Raw genomic sequence first — 21,783 nt, 5'->3', positions numbered from 1 at the left:
TCCCAATCACAAAACATAAAAAAAAACAAAAAAAAAAAAACTTTCACTTTACTGAGAAACCCTCGTTTCACTTCATACTTAACAATTGTCATTCAAACAGACCTGTCCCCTACAACATTTTCTGGGGGGTGAACAAATATAGATGACAATTTAGCCTATCAATTCACTGTGAGCCGGATCCTCGTGAATATTAGTCAGGCCTCATGAATATTAATTAGGCAGCAGTGATGTCATTGCTTCCAAACAGAGTGAAGGCAGCCATTCTGTAGACTGCATCAATAGGAATATATTCAGGAGATGCCCCAGTGAGTCAGAGAGGAAATTTGTGTCTTATGTGGACGTTCCCATAGATCAATGCAGTCGGGGGGCCTCGCTCACCTTGTTTGGGTCAAGTTTAGTTTTGTCCACATGATTTGAATCCTTTACAACCTGAACTGTCCCTTCTCCGAACTGGTCAGTGTAGAACTCCTGGAAGCAGAGGGTGGAACCATTAATGTAGCCTGTAGATCACACACATACTGCATGTTGCTTCTCCCGCACTCTAATCACCACACACACACACACACACACACACACTAAACACAGAGCAAGCATCTACTGCAAATTCCCTCTCTCACCTCAAGGCGGTGCGAGATCTCAGCCAGTTTGGTGATGGATGGTTCTTTGTACACGAACTCTTGGTCATCCAAGTCCCCGAATTTAGATCCATAAAATCCTACTCGAAAATATGTCCCAAACATCCGCTATGATTCTGCACAGAAAGAATATTACAGAAGATAAAAAGGAATGAATTCTGGTTGCAGAGACAGACCAAGACAGCAGGGGGCAGTGTAAGGCTGTAGTTATATTTTGAGACATTCCCCCTGAACAGTCATTGCTCTGAAATTAGTGACTTCACCCTACAGATTATGATCTGACCCACAGAGGGCCACGAATCCTACACAAGTAGTTGCGAATGAAGAAGCAATTAATACGAATACCAACACTGCAACAACCAACACGATGATAACTTATTAATCTGCCTGCACTAGAGAATAACAGTGGATATGATTGGTTGCTATCGGTTACAGTGCTTCATTGCTTTTACATACAAGAGCTTATTCAATAACATGATGTTAAAAGAGTCACAAAATGGCTGCTTCCATAGTCATTTTGTGCAGACAAATGGAGGAGGTCTGTAAAGTGGATAATATATGTATATTACACCAATCTGACCAATTTCACCAATATGTTATGTTTCTGCTCCAGAACATAAGTTTGACAATAAGACTGAACTAACCTAGGCTCAATAAATTAATTATTGTCAATAAAACAAACAGTTTGCCTCAATTAGTTACATGGAGAAACTTTAATTTGGCTAGAGCCTGCTACGTTCTGGAGCAGACATATCTCCCAGACGACAGTTTGACCTCTATGTATTTCATGAGGCACAAAAATCAAATCTGGCTTATTAGTCCATGACAAAATGGAGGCAAAGTAATACAGATAAATCTGTTTGCTAAAGAAGTTATTACATGTTTATCAGATAAACAAATTGGTACAGACATATGAGAGAAAGGCAGAAAACAAAATGGTCGGTACGAGGGATTGTGCGCAGAACAATCACCACAAGGTTTCTCAAACTCACCAGTAAATCCAGTTCCAAGTGGAAGATCAAATGTTGGAGGGGGAAAAGAAAACAGAAAATGTTAAAATAATCAAAGTCTAATGTAAGCTGGCCACGCACGTGTTAATTCTGCCAGTCAGTCTGCTCCATCAAGCACTTAAGATGGCTGAAAACTACTGAAACCCGTCTGTAATGCATCTGGCTGGTAATGGCCATCACTGTGTATGTGTGGTCAGCGTTTAATCAGCCCGACTGCCAAATTGTGGATTCTGTCCAATTTAACCACCCATTTGTGTGGCTAAACTGTACCCAGATCTGGATGTTTGGCAATCAGGCTGGACAGCCGGATATTAACGTGGGCGGCCAGCTATAAAGTGTACAAGATGGAGCCAGCCATTTTGTGGGCCGAACACTGCTTCGTAAGCATGAAGCCTAATAATGTAATTGCATTAATCGAATAGGCTGAATATGGATTTGATAGACTACATATTGTTTGAGCCCATAAAATGGCTGTCGACACACTGAATATTGCTTGAGCCCACAAAATGGCTGCCGACATAGTGTGAGGTGCACACTTTAAGACAAAGAATAGGGAAGTTATAGGTTGTTGGCGTTAAGGAGCTTGTGGGGGTGCATTGTACATACATGGATATAAAAGTGCACACATGCACAGAATACAGACATGACCTTGACGGAAAAAAATAAAAAATGTGAAAAACATGCTATAACATACGTGTGCACCCCTTTCCCATATAAAACACAGAGACTCGTGTGATGTGCACACATATACAAAGCCAAACATGGTTCTTCAGAAACACAGTCTAATTATGCATTAGGACTCAGCTGTTCAGTTCTGGAGCCACTGGCTATCAGTCAGTGGGTGGAGAATGTCGGGCAATACTGGATAATGTATAGAGCCAGCACGTAATGTGCACACATGGTGCATGTCTATCATCGGGGTCACAGTGCACCTATCGCCTCTCCTACTGCATAAGTAGATGGTTAGAGTTAGCTGCCGTGCAGCAAGGTATCATGGGTAAGAAAAGCAAGGTGAACACATGAAAAATTGGTTAATTTTCACACTGCCTACCTCCCAGCCTGTGATCTGCTCGGGAGCAAAGGGAGAAACACAGGAAAAAAAAAAAAAAAGATCAGTCAGAGGAAGAGAAACAACAGGGGAGAGACAGAGAGAGACAAACAGAGACAGAGAGACACAGAGAGAGACAGACAGACAGAGAGAGAGACAGAGAGAGAGAGAGACAGAGAGAGAGACAGAGAGAGAGACAGAGAGAGAGACAGAGAGAAGAAACAACAACGGGAGAGAGACACAACGGGAGAGAGAGGGAGAGAGAAAAACACACACAACGGGAGAGAGAGAGACAACTGGAGAGGGAGAGAGAGGGAGAGTGAGACACACACACACGGGAGAGAGAAACAACGGGGGAGAGAGAGGGGGGAGAAAGGGGAGAGAGGGTGAGAGCCAGAAACACAACGGGCAAATGGAAGCACAGGCGCCGCAGAGGGTAAGGGGTAAGGGCAAGCACAGGCGCCGCAGCGGGTAAGGGGTAAGGGCAAGCACAGGCGCCGCAGCGGGTAAGGGGTAAGGGCAAGCACAGGCGCCGCAGCGGGTAAGGGGTAAGGGCAAGCACAGGCGCCGCAGCGGGTAAGGGCAAGCACAGGCGCCGCAGCGGGTAAGGGCAAGCACAGGCGCCGCAGCGGGTAAGGGCAAGCACAGGCGCCGCAGCGAGTAAGGTCAAGCACAGGCGCCGCAGCGAGTAAGGGCAAGCACAGGCGCCGCAGCGAGTAAGGGCAAGCACAGGCGCCGCAGCGGGTAAGGGCAAGCACAGGCGCCGCAGCGGGTAAGGGCAAGCACAGGCGCCGCAGCGAGTAAGGGCAAGCACAGGCGCCGCAGCGAGTAAGGGCAAGCACAGGCGCCGCAGCGAGTAAGGGCAAGCACAGGCGCCGCAGCGAGTAAGGAAAGAAAACGGGAGAGATTAGGGAATGTGTGTGAAGTATAAGATATCAAAGAAGAAAGAATTGAGGAAAATGATGGGATTACAGAGTATAAATGGGAGTTAGATGTGTCCGTATGAAAATGAATTAAGTAGGATTTGGGGGGGGATAGAGAATAAGATACAGATAAAGAAAGAATGAGACGCACATAAATTAATACACTGTAACACACCCAGCAGTCTCCATTAAATAAAAGTGATAATCTACACCAATTTTACAGCAATGAAAGGGTTTGCATCAATACTTCACAAGGGATTGTGATGTACATGTGAGCAGATCTGAAAGTTCCTCTTTATTTGTGTCTAAAAAGCACATCTGAGAACAGAATTTTTCTATATTAAATACACACACTTACATGTGGGTTCTACGATAAAGTCGACTTTTTCAGTCAAAGGGTTTTCATTTCTATAAAACACATTTTTAAGTCCTTTATAGAACCCAATTTATTAGAAACCATTAGACATTTCAAATTGATTTTAGACTTCAAAAAAAATGTCTCCCTCCAAGTCTGTCAGACCTTGGGAGTTCTCTGTGCTTTGTGGTGTCATTTCAGAAGTTGATTTAAAGAGCCTGGTGTACAGATCTGACCTTCAACCCTCCACTACATCTATGTATAAGTAAGACACACTATTGGGCTTAGAGTTCTCTCTCGGGGTAGGATTTCCATTGTGATTTGACCCTGTAAATAGGGTGTAGAGGGGAGGCAGCCGTCACGCACCTGATTGGTGATCTTGTTAAACGCCTCCTGTAACTTCCCGTGAACACTAGCCAGCTTCTTGTAGTCCCGATTTGCTTCATAAATGGGAATGAGAAGTTTATAGACCTCGTTCACTGCCTCAAACAACCCACCCTGGAGAGACAAGTACACAACATAAACACTCTATAAATATGCAACAGCCATAAAACATCACACTCATAGACAACACTACAGACACAGGAAACTAGACAAATAATGGAAACAATTGAGGCAATGAGAATAACATTGAAAGCGAGAGCTTCCACGTGGGTTACTTAAGTAATTGCCATGCCATTATATTTCAGGTCAAGGATAAAAATGGTAGACTATCCATAACCTGTTCGGTCTGTTACAGATAGAGGAAGGGACCTCAGTGACTTGGAGACAGAGGTGATTTTTGGAGCACGTTTTGCAGAAGCGACTGTGGTATGAAGACTCCATCCACTAGGGGCAAACATGGAGGACAGACATTCTGGAACTGTATCTGAGGCAGCGGTTTCCACATCACTAAATCAACAATTTATGGAGTATTTGCTGGACTCCGATGCACTTTTAGGCTGTAATTGGACTGAGCGATCTTTGGTGGGCAGTAAATGTGGCCCGAAATCCTATTAATGCCCAGGGCTCTATGCTGGCTATGTCTGTTATTATTATTATTACACATACGTCACACAGTCTCCTCACCATAGAGAAGCTAGCACACGCCTGTTCCAACTGGCCCACCAGCCCGGCCTCTGTGAAATATTTTCCAGTACAGATTCCTTCTTCATCTGGCGACACAACGTCATCTGACACCGCCGACTCTTCCAGCACATTGGACGATATACTCTACCGGGATGTGACAGCAGACAGTAAATATACATCATCATCATCGCCATTTATTTATATAGCGCCACTAATTCCGCAGCGCTGTACTGAGAACTCACTCACATCAGTTCCTGCTCCATTGGAGATTACAGTCTAAATTCCCTAATATACACAGACAGATGACAGAGAGAGACCAGGGTCAATTTGATTGCAGCCAATTAACCTACCAGTATGTTTTTAGAGTGTGGGAGGAAACCAGAGCACCCGGAGGAAACCCAGCAAACACAGGGAGAACATACAAACTCCACACAGATAAGGCCATGGTCGGGAATTGAACTCATGACCCCAGTGCTGTGAGGCAGAAGTGCTAACCACTGAGCCATTGTGCTGCATACATACACACACACACACACACACACTTAAAATCTGAGCGACAGCTCACATATAAGTACCTGGAAGCTGACGCACCCCACCGGCAGGTGTCTGGCATCCTCAAGCATGCTGAGATACTCCGATACCAGTGCAGCTCCGTGCACCAGGCAGTGTGCAGCCTCCGCGTGGTTCCCGCGCTCTGTGTGCTTGGCGGCCATGTTCTGGAGCCATGTCAGGCGCAGATCTGGGGAGTTCTGGTATCCTTTGGCAATCCTAAATCAATGTATAGAAAATGCAAAACATGGTATCCAGATAATGTGTAGAACATTCACAAGAAGAGACTTTCACTGGTGATATCTCTAAGACACTGTGAGGCCACCGGCTCCTGGTAATCAGATAGGCTGTATTGTCATATATAAAGGTTTACAGAGCAGGGAGATAATGGGGGGTATATTATATCTATATATCAGCAGATCACTCTCACCTGTACATTAGGTCCATCAGCATCTCAGGGTCTTCTTGGTGTTCCTTCATTTTCACTGTATCCGTCAGGATCATGTGTAGATTAAATACCAAATCCTGGACCTGCAGAGCAGCAGAAGCGCGTGTGACCCATGGAAACCTATCATGGATCTCTACCCTCTGATGTCCTGATCACTCAGCATTTCTCTGCTCTGCAGCACAATTAGAACACTCAGTATTCTGCAGAACGCCAACATTGAACATTCTAATTCCAATCACCCTACAATAAAGCTGCAGATTCTTCAATATACGTATTGGTTTGTTAGGACGACCCCGATTTCAGCTAGCTGTCTCCTCTTTGCATCCAGATAGGTTGCACTTCACAGCGCGATGACCGACTGTGCAGGCGAGGCAGCCAGTGTGTAAGCCGAACCAACAGGAGAAAGCAGCCAATAAAATCACTCCATGCCTTGGGCTTCAGTAATGACACTAATTCCTAGTGAACTGTTAGGCTGTACTCTCATGACTGTTGGATGAAGACACAAAATAGCTGCCTCCACTGTGTGCTGACAACAGGAAACCATCAATCTACATAATAATAATAATAATAATAATAATAATAATAATAATAATAATAATAATACCACCACCCAACAGTAAAAAGGGAAGAGCGCTGTAACATGACAATAAGGATGTGATAGTTATACAGTATGTAGTGAATGCCTCTGTCATTACTTGCTCTGGGAAGGTGGTGTCCCTCAGCTCTAGGTCCTCCTCAGAGTAGGTCAGGATGGTCTTCAGGGATCGCCGCAGGTGCTCCTCATTGAACTTCTGAGAGGTCCCCACTAACGACGACAGGGACATAGTAACCTGCATCTTCACACGGGCGAAATTCTGACCCAGGAAGACAAATAAAAAATTATCCTGACACCACCTGGTGGAACAACGAGACCTCACCGACCACCACAAACTTACAGCTTCTTCTTCTCTAGGTCACGTTCTAGTGGGACGAAGACCACATGGCGTATGTGCGCCAGTTATGTCAATCACAGAACAGCTGTGTGGGCTGCTCCGGTGGCAGTCACATCACTGTCACATATATGTGCACGTGTAGGGTGCACAGGAGACTTGTGCGCACACACATGTACTTTCTGCATGGTTTTAATGACGAATGGAAGCTCATACAAAATGACATTACTATAGAATATGAAAATTGGCCTCATTTAGTTTATAGCAATCAAGGCCTGATTTAGAGCGACGGGCAAATGTGTCTTGGTGCAAAGATGCAAAAATCGAGGGTGTGCACAGCACGCGTCTGTATTTAGCGTTGCTCGTATATTACACTTGTGGTCCTTTGGAGGATGAGGGGCGTTAACGTACAAGGGCAGTACAATAAGGGCACGGGCAGTACAAGGGCAGTACAATAAGGTCAAGCAGACACAACTTAAGCTCACCCATTTGAGCGGAGTTTTAATTTGAATTACACAAGTCCTGGCATAGGTTAGCCGTGAGACGTGAATAGTTCGCCTACATAAAGCGGTAAGAGTGTTGGGACTGGCGATTATGATTGTCTTGCTACATGCCCATCTCTACACTAGATCTCAAGCTGCACAAATGTGTGTCATCTTTACGATTAACTTTAAAACAAGAACTAAAAATAGAGTCTAAAATAAAAATGTTTCAAAACAGGCAGCTCACCGGATGTCAGAACCGGCGTTAAGTGACTAACAGCACGAGGAGTACATCACAATACAGGCGACAAACCCAAGCAGAGATCCATCACTGGTTTCTATAACTTACGTTCCCAATCTCAAAGTTCTGCCTCATGAGGAGGTAGAGGGAGGCGCTGGCTTGTGTGCGCACGCTGCTGATACAGCTGCTGCAGTGGCGCAGGAGGCGGAGACAGAGATCGGAGCACAGTTCGGTGTCGTCCTCAAACAGCATCTCCGGGAACTGAGCAGGGGGGAGATGGGGGTCACGAAAAAAGACAGGGACACAGCTTTGAGAGGCAGCTCAAATATATTGAAAATAATAGAGACAGGGAGCGGAGGAAGAATTATGGGTAGGTAAGACGGTGGAAATGGACACACACTAAGCCTACACGCTCACCTTGCACACCAGCGCCCTCTGGCTAGTGAAGCAGTGCTGCAGGTACAAGGCACTCTGGTTGAAGCCCATGCTGTGTAGCAGGACTTTCAGGACTCCCCCCAGAATGCTTTCCTTCATCTCCGACATCATGACTGTCTACAGGAAATAGACATAGATAAGTAGAAAGCTCTGCTGTCTGGGTATCAGTGTGACGCTGTAGGGCAGTATTGGCTAACCTGTGACACTCTAGGTCTTGTGAAGCTACAAGTCCCAGAATACCCTTCCAGCAATAAGCTGCTATATATTGGCAAAGCATGCTTGGACTTGTAGTTTCACAACACCTGGATTAGCCAACACTGCTGTAAGGTAAGCAGAAGCCATATTTCCAAGGTCATATCTTACCTCAACAATGATCTCCAGTGTGTCCAGCACCACTAGATTGGCCTCAGTTGCCATGTTTCCGTCCACTGTGACCTCAAGTTCTCGCTCTGCTTGTGTCCTGAAATTAGACAAGGATACTGAGGCCTAGTGCGTTGTGAACGGTAAGGAAGTTTCTCAACAGCAATCTCCTAGGAACATAAGGGTAGTTTTCCAGGATATCTAGTTTCCTATTTCCATGCAGGGAGAAGAGCAACCTATCTGCTCACAAATAGTGCAACCATGAAAACATGTTACAGGCACCTAGAGGTGATCGAATAAGAAAAACACATCACAGTCTACAGTTTATGGCGCTAGCGAGTCCCGCTCACACACAGTTTATGGCGCTAGCGAATCCCACTCACACACACACACAGTTTATGGCGCTAGCGAGTCCCGCTCTCACACACACACACACACACACAGTTTATGGTGCTAGTGAGTCCCGCTCCCACACACACACAGTTTATGGCGCTAGTGAGTCCCGCTCCCACACACACACACAGTTTATGGTGCTAGTGAGTCCCGCTCCCACACACACACAGTTTATGGTGCTAGTGAGTCCCGCTCCCAAACACACAGTTTATGGTGCTAGTGAGTCCCGCTCACACACACACACACACACACAGTTTATGGTGCTAGTGAGTCCCGCTCCCAAACACACACACAGTTTATGGTGCTAGTGAGTCCCGCTCCCAAACACACACACACAGTTTATGGGGCTAGTGAGTCCCGCTCACACACACAGTTTATGGTGCTAGCGAGTCCCGCTCCCACACACACAGTTTATGGTGCTAGCGAGTCCTGCTCCCACACACACACACAGTTTATGGTGCTAGTGAGTCCCGCTCCCACACACACACAGTTTATGGTGCTAGTGAGTCCCGCTCCCAAACACACAGTTTATGGTGCTAGTGAGTCCCGCTCACACACACACACACAGTTTATGGTGCTAGTGAGTCCCGCTCCCAAACACACACACAGTTTATGGTGCTAGTGAGTCCCGCTCCCAAACACACACACACAGTTTATGGGGCTAGTGAGTCCCGCTCACACACACAGTTTATGGTGCTAGCGAGTCCCGCTCCCACACACACAGTTTATGGTGCTAGCGAGTCCCGCTCCCACACACTGTGTGGGAGCGGGACTCGCTAGCACCATAAACTGTGTGTGGGAGCGGGACTCGCTAGCACCATAAACTGTGTGTGTGGGAGCGGGACTCGCTAGCACCATAAACTCACAGTTTATGGTGCTAGCGAGTCCCGCTCCCACACACAGTTTATGGTGCTAGCGAGTCCCGCTCCCACACACAGTTTATGGTGCTAGTGAGTCCCGCTCCCACACACACACACACACAGTTTATGGTGCTAGTGAGTCCCGCTCCCACACACACACACACACACAGTTTATGGTGCTAGTGAGTCCCGCTCCCACACACACACACAGTTTATGGTGCTAGTGAGTCCCGCTCCCACACACACAGTTTATGGTGCTAGTGAGTCCCGCTCCCACACACACACAGTTTATGGTGCTAGTGAGTCCCGCTCCCACACACAGTTTATGGTGCTAGTGAGTCCTGCTCCCACACACACACAGTTTATGGTGCTAGTGAGTCCCGCTCCCACACACAGTTTATGGTGCTAGTGAGTCCCGCTCCCACACACAGTTTATGGTGCTAGTGAGTCCCGCTCCCACACACACAGTTTATGGTGCTAGTGAGTCCCGCTCCCACACACACACAGTTTATGGTGCTAGTGAGTCCCGCTCCCACACACAGTTTATGGTGCTAGTGAGTCCCGCTCCCACACACAGTTTATGGTGCTAGTGAGTCCTGCTCCCACACACACACACAGTTTATGGTGCTAGTGAGTCCCGCTCCCACACACACACACACACACAGTTTATGGTGCTAGTGAGTCCCGCTCCCACACACACACACAGTTTATGGTGCTAGTGAGTCCCGCTCCCACACACACACACACACACACAGTTTATGGTGCTAGTGAGTCCCGCTCCCACACACACACACACACAGTTTATGGTGCTAGTGAGTCCCGCTCCCACACACACAGTTTATGGTGCTAGTGAGTCCCGCTCCCACACACACACACAGTTTATGGTGCTAGTGAGTCCCGCTCCCACACACAGTTTATGGTGCTAGTGAGTCCTGCTCCCACACACACACAGTTTATGGTGCTAGTGAGTCCCGCTCCCACACACAGTTTATGGTGCTAGTGAGTCCCGCTCCCACACACAGTTTATGGTGCTAGTGAGTCCCGCTCCCACACACACAGTTTATGGTGCTAGTGAGTCCCGCTCCCACACACACACAGTTTATGGTGCTAGTGAGTCCCGCTCCCACACACAGTTTATGGTGCTAGTGAGTCCCGCTCCCACACACAGTTTATGGTGCTAGTGAGTCCTGCTCCCACACACACACAGTTTATGGTGCTAGCGAGTCCCGCTCCCACACACACAGTTTATGGTGCTAGTGAGTCCCGCTCCCACACACACACACAGTTTATGGTGCTAGTGAGTCCCGCTCACACACACACACACACACACACACACACACACACACACACATACAGCTTATGGTGCTAGTGAGTCCCGCTCCCACACAGTTTATGATGCTAGCGAGTCCCGGAATTTATGGTCTTAGATGAAACATTAACTCCATATATTTAGCTTAAAGGGATTATTTATCTACTTGTTCTTTCAGTTTCACTGTCCCATTTATAGAATACCCGACTTAGTATTAGACACCAGCCATACATTATAGCCACTAACATGCGGTGTCTGCTCCCATTCTACTTACATCCACCTACTGCCTGACCAGGCTCTGCTCAGATTACAATAGGATTTAGGGGCGAGCAGGGGAGGTAATGTAAGGTATATAGCCATTGTCTAATATTAAATATAACGAATGTCAGAAAAGTATTTAGAAAAGGAACACACACATTCTATTTGGAGAATTATTTATATTCTCATATCAGTTTCCTCACAAATAATAGTATTTCCCAGTATGTTTCATGTTCCGTTCTATACCCTCCATCATTCAGTATAAAGATCAGAGAGGGTCTCACTTTTCTGTTTTGTCACTGTTTGGCCTCCACTGTGTAACATTTTTCCTCCATCGCACGTTCTCCTGGCTTCCAAATGGGCTGCGTTCTGTGAGGGTGACAGAGAGAGAGACCAGGGTGTGAAACAAGACCACACTGACTGTGCTCCCAACAGGAGTCTTATGTCACAGAATTTCCACAGTTATTGTGAGGTGGGATATTGATAATCATATAGTCAGTTACTCATTTCCAAAACCAGTTCATTTGTGCAAACTGTAACACTGAGGGGAAACAGGTAGAGAGAGGTTTCTCAGCTAGGTCTCACCTCGACTACGTTTCACCATGTCTTGACGGGCCCCGATAGTCCCAAGTATGGCCTCCTCCAGCCGGGCTTTCATATCAAGCGACTTCTTAAATGTCAGGCTGTTTATACGCTCAAATGCCTTCATACCCTAGGGAAAGAAAGTGGGAGAAATAGCGATAAGACACAAATGTAAAAACATATCATGTGCACTGGTATATCATTGAGTCATCAGCCTCATTATGAAGCAGGACACACACACAGTTACATTGTAGTAGAAGTACAGTCTCAGTATGAAGCAGTGACCCTCACCGTGTACTGGAAGCAGGACACACACACACACACACCGTTACATTGTAGTAGAAGTACAGTCTCAGTATGAAGCAGTGACCCTCACCTTGTACTGGAAGCAGGACACACACACACACACAGTTACATTGTACTAGAAGTACAGTCTCAGTATGAAGCAGTGACCCTCACCTTGTACTGGAACCAGGACACGCACACACAGTTACATTGTACTAGAAGTACAGTCTCAGTATGAAGCAGTGACCCTCACCTTGTACTGGAACCAGGACACGCACACACAGTTACATTGTACTAGAAGTACAGTCTCAGTATGAAGCAGTGACCCCCACCTTGTACTGGAAGCAGGACACACACACACAGTTACATTGTACAAGAAGTACAGTCTCAGTATGAAGCAGTGACCCTCACCGTGTACTGGAAGCAGGACACACACACAGTTACATTGTACTAGAAGTACAGTCTCAGTATGAAGCAGTGACCCTCACCGTGTACTGGAAGCAGGACACACACACACACACACCGTTACATTGTAGTAGAAGTACAGTCTCAGTATGAAGCAGTGACCCTCACCTTGTACTGGAAGCAGGACACACACACACACACAGTTACATTGTACTAGAAGTACAATCTCAGTATGAAGCAGCGAGCCTCACCTTGTACTGGAAGCAGGACACACACACACACACCGTTACATTGTAGTAGAAGTACAGTCTCAGTATGAAGCAGTGACCCTCACCTTGTACTGGAAGCAGGACACACACACACACAGTTACATTGTACTAGAAGTACAGTCTCAGTATGAAGCAGTGAGAGCCTCACCTTGTACTGGAAGCAGGACACACACACAGTTACATTGTACTAGAAGTACAATCTCAGTATGAAGCAGCGAGCCTCACCTTGTACTGGAAGCAGGACACGGACACACACACAGTTACATTGTACTAGAAGTACAGTCTCAGTATGAAGCAGTGACCCTCACCTTGTACTGGAAGCAGGACACACACACAGTTACATTGTACTAGAAGTACAATCTCAGTATGAAGCAGTGAGTCTCACCTTGTACTGGAACCAGGACACACACACACACAGTTACATTGTACTAGAAGTACAGTCTCAGTATGAAGCAGTGACCCTCACCTTGTACTGGAACCAGGACACGCACACACAGTTACATTGTACTAGAAGTACAGTCTCAGTATGAAGCAGTGACCCTCACCTTGTACTGGAACCAGGACACGCACACACAGTTACATTGTACTAGAAGTACAGTCTCAGTATGAAGCAGTGACCCCCACCTTGTACTGGAACCAGGACACGCACACACAGTTACATTGTACTAGAAGTACAGTCTCAGTATGAAGCAGTGACCCCCACCTTGTACTGGAAGCAGGACACACACACACAGTTACATTGTACAAGAAGTACAGTCTCAGTATGAAGCAGTGACCCTCACCGTGTACTGGAAGCAGGACACACACACAGTTACATTGTACTAGAAGTACAGTCTCAGTATGAAGCAGTGACCCTCACCTTGTACTGGAAGCAGGACACACACACAGTTACATTGTACTAGAAGTACAGTCTCAGTATGAAGCAGTGACCCTCACCGTGTACTGGAAGCAGGACACACACACACACACCGTTACATTGTAGTAGAAGTACAGTCTCAGTATGAAGCAGTGACCCTCACCTTGTACTGGAAGCAGGACACACACACAGTTACATTGTACTAGAAGTACAATCTCAGTATGAAGCAGTGAGTCTCACCTTGTACTGGAACCAGGACACACACACAGTTACATTGTACTAGAAGTACAGTCTCAGTATGAATCAGTGACCCTCACCTTGTACTGGAAGCAGGACACACACACAGTTACATTGTACTAGAAGTACAATCTCAGTATGAAGCAGCGCTGCCTCACCTTGTACTGAAAGCAGGACACACACACAGTTACATTGTACTAGAAGTACAATCTCAGTATGAAGCAGCGAGCCTCACCTTGTACTGGAAGCAGGACACGGACACACACACACACACACAGTTACATTGTACTAGAAGTACAGTCTCAGTATGAAGCAGTGACCCTCACCTTGTACTGGAAGCAGGACACACACACAGTTACATTGTACTAGAAGTACAATCTCAGTATGAAGCAGCGAGCCTCACCTTGTACTGGAAGCAGGACACGGACACACACACACACAGTTACATTGTACTAGAAGTACAGTCTCAGTATGAAGCAGTGACCCTCACCTTGTACTGGAACCAGGACACACACACACACAGTTACATTGTACTAGAAGTACAGTCTCAGTATGAAGCAGTGAGAGCCTCACCTTGTACTGGAAGCAGGACACACACACAGTTACATTGTACTAGAAGTACAATCTCAGTATGAAGCAGTGAGTCTCACCTTGTACTGGAACCAGGACACACACACACACAGTTACATTGTACTAGAAGTACAGTCTCAGTATGAAGCAGTGACCCTCACCTTGTACTGGAACCAGGACACGCACACACAGTTACATTGTACTAGAAGTACAGTCTCAGTATGAAGCAGTGACCCTCACCTTGTACTGGAACCAGGACACGCACACACAGTTACATTGTACTAGAAGTACAGTCTCAGTATGAAGCAGTGACCCCCACCTTGTACTGGAACCAGGACACGCACACACAGTTACATTGTACTAGAAGTACAGTCTCAGTATGAAGCAGTGACCCCCACCTTGTACTGGAAGCAGGACACACACACACAGTTACATTGTACAAGAAGTACAGTCTCAGTATGAAGCAGTGACCCTCACCGTGTACTGGAAGCAGGACACACACACAGTTACATTGTACTAGAAGTACAGTCTCAGTATGAAGCAGTGACCCTCACCTTGTACTGGAAGCAGGACACACACACAGTTACATTGTACTAGAAGTACAGTCTCAGTATGAAGCAGTGACCCTCACCGTGTACTGGAAGCAGGACACACACACACACACCGTTACATTGTAGTAGAAGTACAGTCTCAGTATGAAGCAGTGACCCTCACCTTGTACTGGAAGCAGGACACACACACAGTTACATTGTACTAGAAGTACAATCTCAGTATGAAGCAGTGAGTCTCACCTTGTACTGGAACCAGGACACACACACAGTTACATTGTACTAGAAGTACAGTCTCAGTATGAATCAGTGACCCTCACCTTGTACTGGAAGCAGGACACACACACAGTTACATTGTACTAGAAGTACAATCTCAGTATGAAGCAGCGAGCCTCACCTTGTACTGAAAGCAGGACACACACACAGTTACATTGTACTAGAAGTACAATCTCAGTATGAAGCAGCGAGCCTCACCTTGTACTGGAAGCAGGACACGGACACACACACACACACACACAGTTACATTGTACTAGAAGTACAGTCTCAGTATGAAGCAGTGACCCTCACCTTGTACTGGAAGCAGGACACACACACAGTTACATTGTACTAGAAGTACAATCTCAGTATGAAGCAGCGAGCCTCACCTTGTACTGGAAGCAGGACACGGACACACACACACACAGTTACATTGTACTAGAAGTACAGTCTCAGTATGAAGCAGTGACCCTCACCTTGTACTGGAACCAGGACACACACACACACAGTTACATTGTACTAGAAGTACAGTCTCAGTATGAAGCAGTGACCCTCACCGTGTACTGGAAGCAGGACACACACACACACACACACACACACACACACACACACACACACACACACAGTTACATTGTACTAGAAGTACAGTCTCAGTATGAAGCAGTGACCCTCACCTTGTACTGGAACCAGGGCACGCACACACAGTTACATTGTACTAGAAGTACAGTCTCAGTATGAAGCAGTGACCCCCACCTTGTACTGGAACCAGGACACGCACACACAGTTACATTGTACTAGAAGTACAGTCTCAGTATGAAGCAGTGACCCCCACCTTGTACTGGAAGCAGGACACACACACACACACACACACACACACACACACACAGAGTTACATTGTACAAGAAGTACAGTCTCAGTATGAAGCAGTGACCCTCACCGTGTACTGGAAGCAGGACACACACACACAGTTACATTGTACTAGAAGTAGAGTCTCAGTATGAAGCAGTGACCCTCACCTTGTACTGGAAGCAGGACACACACACACAGTTACATTGTACTAGAAGTACAGTCTCAATATGAAGCAGTGAGCCTCACCTTGTACTGGAAGCAGGACACACACAGACTTAGCAGTTCCAGGAGCCGTGTGAGCTGCGTTATAGACAGACTGGAGAACCAGCGGTGCAGACAGTCTTGCTCAGCATTTTTCAGTACCCACAGTGCACACACCAGGAGATTGCGGCTGGACTCTGCAGACAGAACACTACCTGTACGCATAGGCTGGGGAGAGTGAAGAAGGTAAAGCACTGACTCGTGGTGAAGATATCTGATAGCAAAATGTATAAATACAAATGTAACTGTGCGAAGTTCAGGCTGGCACTGGTGCCGTGATGTTTTCTTTATCGGACCCCCAGATCAATTCATTAGCAAACATTTTTCTACTTGACTCTTTAGTCCTTACAGAAAGATCAACTGTTGCTGCATAAAAGCGATCATGGAAAATGTGAATGGAACATAAAGAACAGAGAGAGAGGGGAAATGTGGGGGATTCTTCACTCACAGCTGATGGGAGAGGGAAGCTTGTGGTCTTCTGCACTGTAGGCAACGGGGACCCCGCTATTGCCATGGCAACCGTTTGACTGATTGTTCCTCCGTCCGAGTCCACTTCATCTGCCATAGAGGCATGGCGGATCCTCTGTATATGTGGCTCTGCTAAGAAAGGAGGATTGTGGCGTCAGAAGAGTCACACAAAGGCCCGGTATATTAAAGAGGGGACGGAGGTCTATTTACAAGGCAGCACAGAAAGAGAGACTTGTACTCTATATCATTTGGGTGGATTCCAACCTCAATGGAGAGGAATAAGAAAGTGAAAGTGGTTCCTGATTGGACTGAAGCTACAGTTCTCCCATGAGGCAGTGCACTGACGCACAGCGCTTTGAACCTCACGCCTTAAAGTCTCTCTTCTATGAGTTGTTATAGCTATGAACAAAACAAATATATCTGCCTGGACAACAGAATCCTCTGAAGGTAGAGTTCCCCTTTAAATACACAGTAACCCGTATCAGATTTTGTTGTGTCATTGGTTGCTAACGGTTAACCTTACAGTACCTGTGCATCGAATTTCATACATGTATCCCAAAATGACCTTGAAAATGAATCTAGAGTTTATTATATTGTACTTTATCAGTTGTTAATTATTGCTAGCAATGTTTACCTACAGTATGTAACGTACCCGTCTTTTATACGCAGAGGGCCTCATTTTTGATGTGCTCGATGTGCAGCACAAAAACATCCCGCTTTTACACGCGTTTGCTTGGATGATCTGCACTCTACAGTGCACGCTTATTCTCTGATCTCGAGAGACGCCTCAGCAAAGTAGAAGTGCGCCAAGGGTGAGGAGAGGCGACAAATCTCCAGAGACGCACGGTGCAAAATTGTAAACATCATTGTCCATCCTCCTATCCCTGTTGCTAAAGTAAACTTTTCAGTATTTCTACTAAAATACAGATTGCATTAGCACCAATTATGGGTTAAATAATGAGGACATCAGGGGGTAAATGTATCAAGCTGAGAGTTTTCCGGCGGGTTTGAAAAACCAATCAGATTCCAGCTATCATTTATTTAGTACATTCTACAAAATGATAGCTAGAATCTGATTGGTTGCTATAGGCAACATCTCCACTTTTCAAACCCGCCGGAAAACTCTCAGCTTGATACATTTACCCCCAGGACTGTTTATTACATGTGGCAAATTTGTGTCTGGAGCAAAATGGGTCCAATTAGAAGCACAAAATCGGAAGGCTGCCAACTCTGAGCTGGTGCAAAGTTCAAATCCCAGAGTGAACGTGACAGTGTGCCCCACTGCACAGGAACACCCATAGTAATTCAGCCCTTTATCTTCTTAAAATAATCTCTCTTCTCGAAAATAAATAAAATTTTGTTTCTGCAAAACTTGGTGCCTACTCTGTACCTTGTAAGAACTGTCCTCCGCTCAGCCTGTTCAAACGTCTGCTCCTCCACAAACGTCGCTATCTTGCTGCACAAACATGTGCGCCTGGGGTAAATCGAGACGCACTCTCGCAAATGAGGGCGCATGGTGGGAAGGTGGCCGGTTTTGCACTTTGCAGAGGATGCTTCGAGCTTTGTAGCGGACTTACAGCGCAGGCAGCCTGTGGCTGCATCACTTATAAATAACTTATTTGTGGCTGGATCATGTAGAAATAATTTATCGTAGAAATATATTTCAATAAGTGGTGGAGGCAGCAATGTATATAATTGCAAATGCACTTATTGTGTTACTTTGGGATGTGTTTTGTATGGAAGTGTCATTATTTGGGTTTCTAACTTTGCTAGAGGAAGTCTATTTTGCTGATAGCAGGAAATGCTAAGTAACTCTTTTTATGTAAAGTGACAAACACCTGTTTAGCCTGAATACCCTGCATGGGTCCGCTGCCTTTCTGTCTGGCGTGGCTGCATCTCAGATAATACAAGCATCAAGTTTTAGCATATAACAGAGTAGTGTAAATATTGTTAGCTTTGCATTGCATGTAAATCTATGTTTGGGAAACATATATCGTATCCCGATACTAAAAATAATTCAGATGCTGCGGAACCATCTCAGATCAGGGGGCTGGCTTACCCCCTGCCAGGAGTTATGTCAGAACTGTATAAAAAGTGAGGTGTTTGAGCATATAATGCATCATTCTTGTACCATCTATACTTCTAGAAAGATCGCTAGTTCCACAGACAGGCGTGTTAACTGTCCATGATCATCATCAACATTTATTTATATAGTGCCAGTAAATTCTGTAGCGCTTTACAATTACAAGGACTACTTGAGCAAATAAACATCACTTGATTCAAAGACCTGCTTGACAACCTTTCCATGCTGAAATTCCTGTGACCTACAGATTAGACACAACTCTAATCCGTTCCCGGCTGTTCTGAGGTTTGGACCCAGCTTACCGGTACCACCGCTCTGCCCGCTACCCAGCAGCTCTGTCCAGTGTAATAGACGAGGGGGGATCCGTCCACAGCAACCCGGATCCATAGTAAGAGGTCAGGGGTACAAGCCCAGGTACACCAGCAGCGACCGCTACCAAGAAAGAACCCGGTTCTGGGTGCTGGTAAGGAGTCCAGTGGTGGCAGCAGCTTAAGCTCCTCCTACTGCGGTTAGAGGGCGCATTTGGGATAAAGAAAGGGAACGTGGCACAGTAAGCCCAGCCGGTTCCCAGCAACAACAGACAGGGTGGCATAGGCGGTCCCACCTGTCACACAGTCAGTCTATGGGCTGTACCAATCCTCTGCAGAATGCAGCCTATCAAATCGTTAGGAACCAGTGACATCACAGACATGCATCGATAGGCTGCATTCTCACGACTATTGGTTGAGACCACGCAATGGCTGCCTGTGAAATTAGTTGAATTTCACCATTGGGGATATTATTAAAGTGGACTAAAAGGAATATTTTGTAATTAATGTAACAATACAGAATAATGCATAACAACATTTCTGTCAGTAAAGTTCTAACCCTGCTCACTCCAAAGCTATGAATGCCAGTGTAACTCTGGACATGTCCTCCAATCAAAGTCATCACAAACAACCAATCAGTGCACAGAATATAAATTCTTAAGAAAAATGTTCATTTCAACTCTGGGAACGGATAGATGCTGTCACACAACAAATGCTGACATAACTAACGCTGAAAGACAATAACAAATACTATATAGGAAAAATGATGTGCACTGGAGCAAATGTTCCATATTTAGTAACAAAAAGAGTTCTTTAATTGCCTTTAAATCTTGGCACATGAGAGCGACTGGAGAAGAGGGTTGTGAAACTATTACTGGAACCATCTGTCACTGGCTTGGCAGCCTCCAGAAGGTCAGACACATGTCATCTAATCGCAGCTGATCAGTAACGTGTGTTAGATGGATATTCACCCGTGAAGTCGTACAGCTGGGGCAGAGTTTCCATGACGATGCCAATCAAAGGAAGATACAGGCGGGAAATGCTCTCCTTGACCGCCGGTTCGGAGAAGCGAGGGTCGGTGTCATGGCTGCAGAGGAGGTTGTGGAGAGTGCTGATCGCTTTCTTCTGGAGGAAAAACATACTGTGGAGAGAGAGAGAGGAACAGAGCACAAAATGGAGGAGAGCAAGAGAGCACAGGGGACACGATAGTGTCATGTGTGGGGGTGACGGAAGGTACATTATAGGTAATTAATTAGCCAGAAGGAGACCGGAGGACACAAATCTCACCCTTCGACATCGGGCTCCAGTATTAGGGCGAGCTCTGTCAGGATGAGGCCGGAGAGGAAGTGTTGCTGTCTGAATGGAACAGACAGCTCAAACATATTAGTGACCGTCTTGTCTTGGGCTGGACTGGAGAAAACTGAGCTCTGAGGGGAAGAGAGAGAGTGGAAACCATTACTGCACAGCCCAATAACCTAATATCTCCTCCACTGATTGTGTCACCTGACCATGCTTCCGCTATAACCAATCTACTTCAGAGATCCACGTATACTGCAGAAATGTGTACGGACAATCGGACAGCTTTCTACTGCACCGTCCCCACTTACTAGTTGGCCGGCTACCTCCACCATCTTCCCTGTACTATTCTAATGTGTTTGCAGCTACGTCACCCAAGCTGTCCTGTGAATGCTAAGAGACTCCAATAAAGTTTATTCAAAATAAAATTATGGACATTGCAGAGTTTTCCCCCCAACCCGATCTTAAGAAACTACAGCATGAGGTACAGGCTCATTATATCATTGTGTGGTGTTCGGTGTCCTATGATAGCCGTGAGATGTATACAGAGCGGGGGCAGCCATCGTGTGGAGAACGAGCCTAGGGATGCAAGAGGAGCCTCAGTCTGTGGTGTCACTGTACCTGCGAGGTGGTGGAAGAGATAGACGGGGAGGGAGAGTTGGGTGGAGACAGGCGGCTGCAGGGGAGGTTTAGGGAGATGTAGTGTTCATGTGAGCAAACGATGCGCAGCAGATCCATGCGCAGGGAGATCAGCACGTTTGGATTCTGCGCCTTTGGCAATTTACTGTTAATCTGAAAACACAAAAACAGGAATTATATGTAATCACCCCATACTAGGTACATTTAAACGCATTTCCAAAGACACCAATACTAGTGACAAACGTCTATAATATAAAAGCCTAGTGGCGTGTGTTAGTCTGTGTGTGGGGGAAAAAAAAAAACAAGCTGCAGCGCCACCTGCTGGGTGGAGTTTTACACTGACCTACTAATCTCTTAGCATTATCTAATATATAAAAGTAAAAGCCTAGCGGCGTGCGTTAGTGTGTGTGTGGAAAAAACTATTTTCTCAGAAATGACTTACCCAATTGACCTGAAATTTGGTATACTGACATTATTTGACAAAAAAATTAGAATAGTGAAGTCAGTCAATTTACGAGTTGAGGGGTCAAACTAATTTTCGTGAGGTAATTTTACCCCATGAACACACA

General features: G+C 46.0%; 1 protein-coding gene across 10 annotated transcripts in view; it reads right to left on the bottom strand.

The window, feature by feature from the left end:
• DOCK6 (dedicator of cytokinesis 6) overlaps window positions 1-21,783 on the bottom strand; it is a 79,827-nt gene that overhangs the window by 4,987 nt on the left and 53,057 nt on the right. For 5 of the 10 annotated variants that reach the window (XM_075206735.1, XM_075206737.1, XM_075206736.1 and 2 more), the window contains 18 exons: window positions 21,197-21,367; window positions 20,567-20,706; window positions 20,251-20,420; window positions 16,869-17,020; window positions 16,406-16,588; window positions 11,889-12,015; window positions 11,588-11,672; window positions 8,487-8,583; window positions 8,106-8,240; window positions 7,797-7,949; window positions 6,732-6,890; window positions 6,019-6,119; window positions 5,615-5,807; window positions 5,040-5,183; window positions 4,338-4,469; window positions 2,697-2,711; window positions 618-743; window positions 379-468 (listed from right to left, as the gene is read on the bottom strand). In XM_075206735.1, the coding sequence (XP_075062836.1) occupies window positions 379-468; window positions 618-743; window positions 2,697-2,711; window positions 4,338-4,469; window positions 5,040-5,183; window positions 5,615-5,807; window positions 6,019-6,119; window positions 6,732-6,890; window positions 7,797-7,949; window positions 8,106-8,240; window positions 8,487-8,583; window positions 11,588-11,672; window positions 11,889-12,015; window positions 16,406-16,588; window positions 16,869-17,020; window positions 20,251-20,420; window positions 20,567-20,706; window positions 21,197-21,367 (2,373 nt within the window). Of the gene's footprint in view, window positions 1-378; window positions 469-617; window positions 744-2,696; window positions 2,712-3,002; window positions 4,025-4,337; window positions 4,470-5,039; window positions 5,184-5,614; window positions 5,808-6,018; window positions 6,120-6,731; window positions 6,891-7,796; window positions 7,950-8,105; window positions 8,241-8,486; window positions 8,584-11,587; window positions 11,673-11,888; window positions 12,016-16,405; window positions 16,589-16,868; window positions 17,021-20,250; window positions 20,421-20,566; window positions 20,707-21,196; window positions 21,368-21,783 lie in introns of those variants that run through there. The other 5 variants (XM_075206738.1, XM_075206742.1, XM_075206744.1 and 2 more) reach the window with 3 other exon arrangements.

This window comes from Mixophyes fleayi, chromosome 4 (assembly GCF_038048845.1).
Source record: "Mixophyes fleayi isolate aMixFle1 chromosome 4, aMixFle1.hap1, whole genome shotgun sequence".
Classification (NCBI taxonomy): domain Eukaryota; kingdom Metazoa; phylum Chordata; class Amphibia; order Anura; family Limnodynastidae; genus Mixophyes; species Mixophyes fleayi.
The sequence above is the reverse complement of the archived record's forward strand: the minus strand, read 5'-3'. Positions and strand labels throughout refer to the sequence as shown.